The sequence below is a fragment of the Strongylocentrotus purpuratus genome, unplaced genomic scaffold, assembly GCF_000002235.5.
Source record: "Strongylocentrotus purpuratus isolate Spur 01 unplaced genomic scaffold, Spur_5.0 spur5_scaffold_3, whole genome shotgun sequence".
Lineage (NCBI taxonomy): Eukaryota > Metazoa > Echinodermata > Echinoidea > Camarodonta > Strongylocentrotidae > Strongylocentrotus > Strongylocentrotus purpuratus.
This window is the reverse complement of record NW_022145609.1, coordinates 32,644,991-32,657,060: the sequence shown is the minus strand read 5'-3', so window position 1 is coordinate 32,657,060 and position 12,070 is coordinate 32,644,991. Positions and strand designations below refer to the sequence as shown.

Sequence of the window (12,070 nt, the reverse complement as noted above, 5' to 3'; positions counted from 1 at the left end):
AAAATCACAATAACTCAACGGCTCTCGAGAACTCAATGGAGGGGGAATTCAGTAATGTATTGTAATTATGCCTTATGATATCATTCTTTTCCACCTTAAGCAAATTATTTTATTTCGCATTAATGGTTTGGTCTCATCATAGAGACTCCTCGGGGTACTCTAATGAAATAGTAATGTCGCCCTCTATCTACATCGTTTTGTATAATGACGCCCCTTGCTTTCTTACGTATATTAAAGGATTCGTATATGTTTAGGAGCTCTTGTTTGAAATTGAATTAACTTGTTAAATTACACGAGAGCCCCTGATGACAATAAAGTTGAATAAACCACCAAATTTCCTTCATGTCTGCTGTTTCATTATTAAGTGCCTTCATTCGATTCTTGTTTTCTTTATAAATGATTACTATAATGGATGTTGGAAAGCGACTTTGATTTAAAAGTATGCCTAATCAGTGAGGTGACTCACGCCCCGTCCCTGGCCTAATATAAATTCATCCTTTACATCAAACTACTCTCACTGGAGGAAAGCAGAAAAATCAGAGAAGTGTAGTCTAGTGAAAGTATGAATGAAATCGGACAAAAATGAGAAATGTATTAATTCTCGAAAGTCGTAACTACTATAGGTTTTTGGGCTCTCCAAATTGGCTGAATCGGTAATGTCTCTGCGATGTAGTGGTAGACAACTTTCCCATTTGTTCAAACACAAACTAACTGAAATTTCAATTTTTCAAAAATTCATGACTCAGGAGGATCTTTTCTCTTTAGAGGACTTATAATAATAATTATGCTATCGATAATATATTTTGAGTGGTGCCCCAAGGGAGGAGGCATTAAGGAGAAACATAGAAAATACACGACAAACGGGAAATTTATCCAAATATAAAACTGCCAATTTGAGATTCGCATAGACTTAGGGATTTTATATTTCAAACATTCATACTTTTCTTATTATTGGTCCAATTTATGTATATTTCTCTTACATGTCTGCTTATATACAAATTAACCTAATAACCTAGTAATATAAATATCTATTATACATGGAATGATCACGTTAATAACTCGTATGAAATATGATAAATATTAACATAACTCATTAATTATGATAAATATTATCATTATCAGAAATATTTTTGATGCCGCATTTGTGTCACTGGCAGGTCAGGGGGGGGGGGCATTTTTTATTTTATTTTTTTAAGGTAAAATTTACGTTACTATCCTATTTTTTACCGGTTTGGGAGGCTAGGGGGGCGGGCCGATAGAATCGGCCCGTGGATCCGCGCCTGTCCAAAATAGCACACACAAAATCTCGGTGAAGAAAAAAGGTTCCTCCCAATATTGAGGAGGAAATAATGAGCAGAACGGGAAGAAATCGAGAGAATGTCATCACGGGATAAAAGTCAGTAACAGCTATGTAGCTTGTAAATTTGTAAGAGGGAAAATGCTGATTAAAATCATAGGTACCAATTCAATGAATATTTGTATAAAAAAGAGCCCCCGTGAGAAGGCTCCTTACCCCCCCCCCCCCCCCCCCCCCCTGCTTATTTGCCGACTGGCTGATTCGGTGATAAATATTTTCTCACGAATTGGGCCCCCTATTTTTGACCCCCTCTCTTTCCGCCAGCTGAATCCGCCCCCCCCCCCCCCCCACCCCCCTCGCCTGGATCCGACACTCACTATGAACATGACAGACAATGAAAGCGGACAAAATATACAGTTCCTCAGGTAAACAAAGGAACATCCCTTCACTGCTATTATGTAAAAATGTGTAGAACAGGTGTCACATGCATAATCACCTGTTCTACACATTTTTACATAATAGCAGTGAAGGGATGTTCCTTTGTCTACCTGAGGAACTGTATATTTTGTCCGCCTTTATTGTCTGTCATGTTCATAGTGACTGTGAAAGACTTGCACACATGCACTATGCCCTACAATTATACAGAAACCACATACACTCGATTTGAAGCCAGCATTTCATGCATGGCATACAAAACACAAAGAAGGGCTTATCCAAGGCCTCCCTGTGTATTAAAGCGGAACTCATAATGACAAAAGACGAACATTCTATTGAATGTAATTTGGGGTTTGTTATGCTTTTAAATCACGAATATTTCAGTCTCGTGTGTAGTCGTACTACAAGATGTACAGACGAGGACGCAATTGCACTCTTATTGTGGTTTTCTGTTGGTGGTAGCTATACATTTCCGTATATGGACCAAAAGAAAGTGAGTATGAAGATATCTACAAGGGTAAATTTATTGTCTGTTTTACCAGCATTTTCTTCAACATGATATATAGATTGCATTTACCTCGAATTGTCAAAAACGGTAGTGTAAGGAACTTAGCCGATCAAGGACCTCCGAAGTTTCATAGGTCTTCGTCTGGACGATTTGCAGGTTATAGGTGGACGAGTTCCTTTTGTTCGCTACACTCTCTTTTTCAGTATGGCATTACTGCTATTAGATAAATAAAATCTTCACATGTTCGAAATAGTCTTAGGAATCAGCCAAGTCGCATTAGTAAACATTTAAACTGTATTTAAAGTAGCCGCGTGGTTTTGTTTGGGCCGATCCTTAAGTTTTGTAAAATAAATCTTTAGTATATGACTACTGTTTCGAATACCTTTGTTGTTTTTTCGAAAGACTTACAGGCCTGTGTCCCACAAGTTTTCGACCTTAACTTTTGACTTCTTAGAAAAGTATCTTATGACAATGATTTTAGAATTAATATCTGCATGGGAATGGATTTTATGGCCCGTATTCTGAAGTCGTGTCTAACTCCTGTTTAAATAAACACCACTTGTCTAAGTCCTGTCTAAGTCCCGTCTAACTTTAGTCACGAAGTCGTGTCCAACTGTTTACGTATTCTGAAGTCGTGTTTAAATAAAGTTAAACACGAAGTCCTGTCTAAGTCCTGTTTAACTTTAGACAACTGCGAGGGGTTGTTTAAGTCCTGTTAAAGGGCGCGATTCTGCTGCTTTTCAACGTATACTGTACACTCTACTTGCTGACCCCGAACTTGCGGGGGATAACGATGGTACGCATTATGTACCATAACACACAAATATTCTGCACTTCTTTGGGAAACTTCTCGGCCATTTGTGAAAAATAAAACAATTCACTTACTTTTCACTCGTCGCCAAAAATACGTTCGGTGCCTGGGCGGTCGCCGCCCGGGCACCGACCTAATCGAGCGTTCGCCGTCGAGCGATTTAGGTCAAAAATCGAAGCTGCGAGGTCAAAGGCTGCAGATCGATTTTTACCTCGCCGCCCAGTGACCGACTGATCTCCCAGCGACGACAAGCCAGCCACTGGGCGGCAACCGCTCGGCAGCCTTTGACCTAGCGGCTTCGATTTTTGACCTAAATCGCTCGACGGCGAACGCTATATTAGGTCGGTGCCCGGGCGGCGACCGCCCAGGCACCGAACGTATTTTTGGCGACAAGTGAAAAGTGAGCAGGCGCCGCCAAATTTTAACTCCGCCCTAAAACTTCAGCGGCGACCGAGCGATGCCCTAAAAACCAGGCGCGGATCCAGGATTTCTTAGGGGAGGGGGCCCTTTTTTTTTTTTTTTTTGCTCCCGAAAATTTGAAAATCGTGCCGGCCAAAAATTCGCTCAGTGGGGGGGAGGGGGGGGGGGGGGGGGGGGGGGGGTAGTGAGCACATTTTTTTTTTTTTTGATCGTCAAAAAAAATTTCAATTTGCACCCCCCCCCCCCCCCCTTGAGCGCCAGGGGGGGTCCAACCCCCCAAAAGGTAAAAATCATGTGATTTTACATGATTTTTTTTCTTAAGGGGGGGGCCCGGCCCCCGGGCCCCCCCCCCCCCCCCCCCTGGATCCGCCACTGCTAAAAACAAGCGTCGCCCGCTGGCCGCCTCTCGGTGCCCGGGCAAAATTGGCTAAAAACTCACCACCCGACTGCTGAGCAGGCTACTTTTTGGTATGTAACCATAAACCATAGCTTTAAAGCGCGTACACACATAATTTCATAGTATGGCTATCCCGAAATGTTATAGCTATATCGTTTCGTGATAGCTTTACGATGAATTTTGTGTGTGTGGACATGGGGTTAGGCTCAAGCTCCTCGCTTGCCAAGCACGTTGCGCACGAAGCGTCATTTAGGATTGCGTTAGGGTGCTGTTGGACGTGCAAAATGAGATCGAATGACATTTCCTTTTTTTCCATGTCCCCTACTCTCTCTCTCTCATATTATACTTGTCTGTCCGTCTGAGGTCTGTCTATCTTTATAAATGTCGTTCTTCGGCCTTTCCCTCTGAACCCCCCCCCCCCCCAAATCATCTTTCTCTCTCTCTCTCTCTCTCTCACTCTCTTTCTCTCTCTTTTTATACTCCCCCCCCCCCCATCTGTCTCTCTCTCTCCCCTCTCTCTCTCTCTCTCCCTCTTTCAGTCAATATATAACAGTTCAGAATGGATATGACTTCATCAAATCAATTGGATGCAATTACTTCGGGCAAAATCAAGGGTCAGGCTCTCCAAACAACATACGACGACTGGAGTCAGAAATACAATCAGGTAACAGAGAGGCCAGTATTCAAATTATATCAACTTTTATTTCGTTTGAACCAAAAAAAGTAGTCTTTTCATTCATTAAAATTATTATAATACGTGAACAAAATCCATTTCAACGTGAAATTTAAATTTCATGACTGGATTCATTTTGTTCATTTATTTCGGGTGAATTTAATAACTTTTTTTCAGAACAAACTTACATTTGGCGCTCTATTATTAACCACTGGACTAAGCTCAACTTGGCCTAGTCTACTCTAATGAATAAGGAGCCTTATACTGTTATTAGTTATAATTAGAATATGACGGGACTTTCACGAGGAATCCATTTCATGTGGCATGTCTAGTATTATTATTCCAAACTGACATAATACAGGCTAATTATGAGAATGCTCACACATTACGGTCAAACTTGTCTATCAAGGTCTCCAAAGCGAAACATAAAAGTGGCCTTTCTAGACAGGTTTTACACCACAAATTCTCTCTCGATGGAGATGAAATACATGGTCACTATACATAGGTCGTAACTATAGGGAGGGGGGCCACTAATACAGGTTTTACTATAGTTTTAATCTTCACTGAAATTAACCTTTTCTTTAATTCTTTAACAGGACGTTGCCAAATCGGCTTACAATGGACCAGAAATCTTAGCGATGAAGATGGCCGAGATCATCCGGGACAAAGATTGTCGGATCCTGGATGTAGGCTGCGGTACAGGGCAAGTGGGAGAACTGGTAAGAGTAGTATAGGGACTTTTAGATTTGCGTGGACTGATACGGGTGACGTCCATTCACGGCAGTGCATTAAAAGGACGTCGATCGTAGCATAGACCTATTGTCTTGGTGCGAATCTAAAAGTCCCTAATAATACCCAAGCACCACCTATAGGTCGACATCAGACCAAGAAAAACCGAACAGGAAATTACATTGCTCCAAACTTTGCCGAAAAGCCACGATTCTGTCGATCGGTGGTGGTTTGGAGTTGGGTTTTTTCCGGCAACTGTAGAACCCAGTAGCGTACGCAGGATTTTTTCAAGGGGGGGGGGGGGGGTTAACATTTTTTTAAAAGGCCGAAAATTTCGCAACGACTCAGCCAGCCGCTGAATAAGCTGGGGGGGGGGGGGGGGGGGTAAGAGCATTTTTTTTTTTGGGGGGGGACGGATCTCGGAATTTGAAAATATGACCGATCGACATTTCGTTCCGTTGGGGGGCGGAAGTCACCTTTTTTACCGTTAGCATGATTTTTTTTTTTAAACAAAAAAAACACAAAGGGGGGGTTCCTCCAACATAAACACATACAAAAAAGGAAGGGGGTTTAACCCCCCCCCCCCCCCCGCTGCTAACGCGCCTGGTAGAACCGATTACGACTAAGCAAATAGGGAGAAAATGAGTGGGATAGTGAGAAACTAATAGAATAATGAAGGAACAGTCGATATATTGATCAATGAAATAATAGACGGATGAATTGATTAATTAATTTGAATTTAAATATATATGTATAAATCAGTAAATTAATAAATAACTAAATATTTTCGTAATCTGATTTCAGATGGTCAAGCGTGGGTTTACCAACCTCCATGGGATGGACTTTTCCGAAAAGAGCATTGAAGTTGCCAGGACAACCGGCTGTTACAGAAGTGTTCGTTATGCAGATGTATTGAATGGCGGCATAACAGACAAAGACAGTCAGTGTTGTTTGTTTATTTGAAGAGTGTCTATTGTCGTACTACTACTGCTGCTACTGCTACTACTATACTATTACTACTACAATAACTACTACTACTACTACTACTACTACTACTACTACTACTACTACTACTAAGTACTATACTACTACTATTGCTACTACTACTGCTACTAATAGTAATGATAATAACCTATGTATGGCGCATTTCATCTTCAGAGAAAATATCAATGCACTTTACAATAATAAAACAACAAAATGACAGATAACTTCTAATTCATGAACTAGAGAAATATCAAATTGAGAACAAAAATTAATCATAACACTTATCAAAATCAATTACAGAGAAATAAAATCAAATTTGACATAGACAGTAATTATGTAGCTTTAATTATAATGAAATACAATAATGCAGTTTAAATGACATCAGAAAGGATATTTGAATAAGTACTACTGCTACTACCTTTGCTACTAATACTACTACCGTAATACTGCTACTACTACTGCTACTAATACTACTACTTCTGTGCTACTACTATTGCTGCTGCTACTACTACTGCTGCTAATACTACTACCGTAATACTGCTACTACTACTCCTACTAATACTACCACTGCTGCTACTATACTACTATTAATGCTAATGCTGCTACTGCTACTATAGGATTTCCCGTTATTTTAACATGTTTCAATTCAAATTCATCTCTGTGCACTTCAGTTTTGTCCTAGGAATCCGGGATCGTGCTAATTTCAAACTTAATTTAGTCATTTTTCATTCAAATTAGTCATTGGTCGATCAATATAAACACTTGTCCATTCATTTTCGTCTGATTTCATTTGAATTTGTCTCACTTGGCTGTCCGCGGTAGAATTTGAATATAAAATCCGTCTTTATGCCATTATTTTCAAGAGAGATCCATTCAAATTCTTTGCATAGACCTTATAATAAACGAGGGACGGATGTGAATGACGCTTTGATGAAATCGACCGCAAGATGACGAAATTTATTCATGCAATTGTACATTGGTAGCCGAGGTTGACGAACCTGAATTGACTTTGACGAGATTAGATGCAAAATGATGAAAGTGCCGGATGGACGGCATCGTTCAAAAATGAATGACCAAAGACGAAATTTACTATAAATGTGCAAAATAAGAAAGTTTCGGGACGGTATTGAATTAAAAAGACTTATGAAATTGAATGAAAATGTGTTAAAATGGACGGGAAATCCTATACTACTACCACTACTACCACTGATCATGATAATGACGATGATGCTGATGATGCTGATAGCAATACTACTTATAACCGTAGTAAAGTTGATACAAAATTATGATAAGAATAGTAATGAAAATAATCCCAATAATAATGATAATCATAATACTATACACTGTCCTGAGAGGTTCTGGTTGAAACTATGGGCAAGAGGTGACTCCAATAGTGCCCCAAAGCAAATGGTACTATTAGAGCCACCGAGGCCTTTGGTTTTAACCAATACCTCGAAAAGAAGACAGGGTTTATTTGTTTTATATCCTGCTTTTTATAAAATCGAACTTTTTTTTTTTTTTTTTTAACATTTTAAACATTTTATGTTTTAGTGAAATGTATTAAATTAAAAAGAAAATTCGAAAAAATGTAGACAGAAAATGAAACATTTTAAATTTGTACAAGTTAAAAGAAAAATAAAGTTAACTCCAAAATTGTTGGCATATTTCTGGTCACGTGAAGAGCTATCAACCATTCAGTATTTCCAACCATTCAAAAACCAATACAGGATATAATAATATTTATAATAATGATAATAATTTCATGAACATTTACCTTAGGTATATGAGTAACTAGTTTGTTCTATATTGATATATGGTTTCCTTCTGTCACAAGTTATGTCAGTCGTCAGTTTTGTTCTATTCATTGATATACAATCTCTTAGATGCGGAAATGTTTATCCAAACTTTAGTTGGGTTACATAAGAGAACGATTTATTATTGAAGTATACAACTTGTTTTCAGATGAATATGATGCGTTGGTAACAGTGGGAACATTCGTACCGGGTCATCTGAATACATCATGCTTTCAAGAGTTCGCCCGAGTCGTTAAACCAGGTAAACCATTTAATCAACTTAAACATGATGCTAATTAATTGCGTAGATGTGAAGGGGTAGGAGCACGTACCCTAATCGAATGCCAAAAAAGTGATAAGATGACAGGAGTAAATAAAAAAAATGTTTAAAAAAACAACAACAAGGAGATAGAAAGTGAAGAAAGGGAGAGGGACCAAAAAGAAAGCAAGGATAGGCCCCTAGCTAGCCTTTCCCGAATAGACCTGTTTGCTAATTTTAATCATACTTTGTGAACAAAATTTGGAAACCGAGTGTTTGGGAGAGAAACATGCATCAATTTAAATTCATAAGTAAACATGGCTATTGGTGTCTCTGTTTACTCACATGTAATTTAAGAAGAGACCAGCGCCCCGCCTAATGCAAGTGCCCTTTCAAAAGTTGACCCCCGCTTCTAGTACGTCACTAGATATTACTTTGAAAGGATGGTGAATCATGATTTCGTCTTATTGCACCGGTACCTCGTTTCATATTAGGCTTGCGGTGCACACGTCTGTTCTTTCAACTTGTCCTCATTTATGTTACATTACCGAAAAGACGGTCTAACAAAATAAAAATGGATTGGAGGGAAATAGGCATAAAATCTTTTACTTTGTTATCTGTCGATGCATTTTTAAATGGTTCCTTTCCTACAATTTATTGGCATCACATATTGCTTGTGTGTTTGTTTCTATGTATTTTGATATTGCTTTCCGATGTCTTTCCTCTTCAATGTTAGTCATTTTTATTTAATTTAAATTTGAATAGTGTAGTAGTATTGTAACTGTGTTACCCTTAGTGACTTGCCATTCAGCAGGGGCAGAAAGAGCACAAGAACAAATATAATATGTGTATAGCGCCATGAGTGTCAGAGCCTGGCGGATACCGGCGCTATATAAATAGCCATATTTGTTTTATTATTATTATTATTAATACACAATAAAGAGGGAGAATTCTCAATGTTGTGTATTAAACTATGCAAATTGGCACCCAGGTTCTCCCTAAATCCGTCAATGGAATGCCTTCCTGGAGGGGAAAGTCATTCTTTTCTTTTAATAGAGTTTTTTTTTATTTGTTTATTTGTCGTCAATTTGATTTTTTTTTTAAAGTGTTTTTGTGTTTTTGTTTTATTTGTCTTTATATTTGACAGGCGGTCTGATTGTGATAGTAATGCGAGAATCATACTTATTTGATTTCCCGGAGTTTAACCAGCTCGACTCGGCCGTAGTAAAGTTGAGTAAGAACGGAACATGGAGGTATCTGAAAAGAGAATGGGTCCCCAACTACATTGGTGATTTGCCTGGGATAATTTTCGTTTTACAAACTCCTGAAATTTAAGGTCCGGTATAGGCCTACATCGATATCGCCTCCTTCAAATCACAAGAACTCCACGACTCTCGATAAATCAACGGAGGGGAAATTCAGTGCTGTACTGTAACTATAACATCATGAAACGCATTCATTGTTATCATTCTTTCCCACCGTTGACAAATTATTTTATTTCGCATTAATGGTTTGGTCTCATCATAGAGACTCCTTGAGTTACTCTAATGAAATAGTAATGTCGCCCTCTAAATATCGGTATCGTTTAGAATAATGACGACCCCCCCCCCCCCCCCTTGCTTTCTTACGTCATATCGAAGAGATCGGCTGACGAGTTCTTGTTTTAAATTCAAGTAACTTTTTTAGTTACACGAGAGGCCCCTGGTGACAATAAAGTTGAATAAGCCACCCATATGACGTTTAGGTTTGCTGCTTCATAATTAACTCCCTCCATTTGATTCTTGTTTTCTTGATAAATGATTAAGAACGAAACCTTCACGTATCTGAAAAGCTTGTTGGTCCCCAATTACCTAGATATGCCTTGGATAATTCTTGTTTTCCAAACTCCTGAAATGTAAGGTCCGGTACAGGCCTATATCCCCTCTTTAAAATCACAAGAACTCAACGGCTCTCGAAAACTCAACGGAGGGGAAATTCAGAACTGTATTGTAATTATACCCACATTCATAATATCATTCTTTTCCACCTGTACTGTGACAAATTTTTCTATTTCGCATTAATTAATGGTTTGGTCTCATCATAGAGACTCCATGGGATACTCTAATGAAATAGTAATGTCGCCCTCTATCTACATCGCTTTGTATAATGACGCCCCCTTGCTTTCTTATGTATATTGAAGATATCGTGTTTAGGAGCTCTTGTTTGAAATTCAATCAACTTGTTTAGTTACACGAGAGCCCCTGATGACAATAAAGTTGAATAAACCACCACATTTCCTTCTTGTCTGCTGTTTCATTATTAAGTGCCTTCATTCGATTCTTGTTTTCTTTATAAATGATTACTATAATGGATGTTGGAGAGCGACTTTGATTTAAAAGTACGCCTAATCAGTGAGGTGACTCATGTTCCGTCCCTGGCCTAATATAAATCCATCCTTTACATCAAACTACTCTGGAGGAAAGCAGAAAAATCAGAGAAGTGTAGTCCCCCCCCCCCCCCCCCCCCCCCCCCCCCAAGGTTATACCATGCGTGTTACCAAAATTTCCGGTAAAGGGGTACTTTTCACGCACCAAAGTCCGGCTCGTAGTACACAAAAATCTGGCCCGTATTGGTATGGTATGGTATGGTATGGTATTTATTTCATTCTTCATAAAAAAACATATAATACAGAGTATTAAAAAAAAATATATATATATACATGTAGAAGGGTAACATTACAGATAATATGAATACAATAAAATTAACAACTAGTTAAGAAAAAAAAAATTATGTATTGACTTTACACACCGTACTTATGGGGTGTTTTCAAAAGGAGGAAACATGCATATGCGTACCCTAAATAACACTCAGTGGGGGGGGGGGGGGGGCGGGGGGGCGGCAGTGTAGTCTGGTGAAAGTGTAAATGAAATCGGACAAAACTGAGAAATTTATGAATTCTCGAAAGTCGTAACTACTATAGGTTTTTGGGCTCTCCAAATTGGCTGAATCGGTAATGTCTCTGCGATGTAGTGGTGGACAACTTTCCCATTTGTTCAAACACACAAACTGACTGAAATTTCAATTTTTCAAAAATTCATGACTCAGGAGGATCTTTTCTCTTTAGAGGACTTATAATAATAATTATGTTATCGATAATATATTTTTAGTGGTGCCCCAAGGGAGGAGGCATTAATGAGAAACATAAAAAATACACGACAAACGGAAAATGTATCCAAATATATCAAACTGCCAATTTGAGATTCGCATAGACTTAGGGATTTTATATTTCAAACATTCATACTTTTCTTATTATTGGTCCAATTTATGTATATTTCTCTACATGTCTGCTTATATACAAATTAACCTATTACAAGGGTTGGATTGCCCTTGGCCGTGAAAGTAGTAGGATTGTTGAACTATCAGTCTCAGAAAATTAAAAAAGGAGAACATAATAAGGTTTCTGTTTGCACCGCGATACAGATAGGCTTGCTGTTTGGCCGTGGTCATTAATGAAGGATATTTTTTTTAAGAAAAAAACTTCTCAACAAATTATGCAGTTGTCCAATCCAATAGATTGCATACATATCTTTTGCTTCGTGCCTGGATTCCTTCTTGAGGCTTACATGACAAACTTGGTTCTCTCCCTCTCTCTCTCTCTCTCTCTCTCTCTCCCTCCCTCTCCCCCTCTCTCTCTCTCCCTCTCTCTCTCTTCCTCCCTCTTTCAATTCCACTGATCCAAAGACAGGCACTCAAAGTACATTAATAATATTCTAGAACACCTTCAA

The 12,070-nt window shown here is 38.8% G+C and overlaps 1 protein-coding gene and 1 long non-coding RNA gene across 3 annotated transcripts in view; one reads left to right on the top strand and one right to left on the bottom strand.

Moving 5' to 3' along the window:
- LOC577900 (methyltransferase-like protein 27) overlaps positions 1 to 10,586 on the top strand; it is a 28,236-nt gene extending 17,650 nt beyond the window's left edge. Inside the window, exons 1-6 of one of the 2 annotated variants that reach the window (XM_030996821.1) lie at positions 2,092 to 2,225; positions 4,408 to 4,532; positions 5,138 to 5,260; positions 6,075 to 6,210; positions 8,217 to 8,309; positions 9,454 to 10,586. In XM_030996821.1, the coding sequence (XP_030852681.1) occupies positions 4,428 to 4,532; positions 5,138 to 5,260; positions 6,075 to 6,210; positions 8,217 to 8,309; positions 9,454 to 9,641 (645 nt within the window). In that variant the 5' untranslated portion in view covers positions 2,092 to 2,225; positions 4,408 to 4,427 and the 3' untranslated portion in view covers positions 9,642 to 10,586. Of the gene's footprint in view, positions 1 to 2,091; positions 2,226 to 4,407; positions 4,533 to 5,137; positions 5,261 to 6,074; positions 6,211 to 8,216; positions 8,310 to 9,453 lie in introns of those variants that run through there. The other variant, XM_030996822.1, reaches the window with a different exon arrangement.
- LOC115928833 lies at positions 850 to 11,970 on the bottom strand. Its single transcript, XR_004066241.1, has 2 exons — positions 11,650 to 11,970; positions 850 to 1,004 (listed from the first exon to the last, which is right to left on the bottom strand). It is a non-coding gene; the product is annotated as an uncharacterized LOC115928833 (long non-coding RNA).
- Between the last annotated feature and the right edge of the window lie 100 nt (positions 11,971 to 12,070).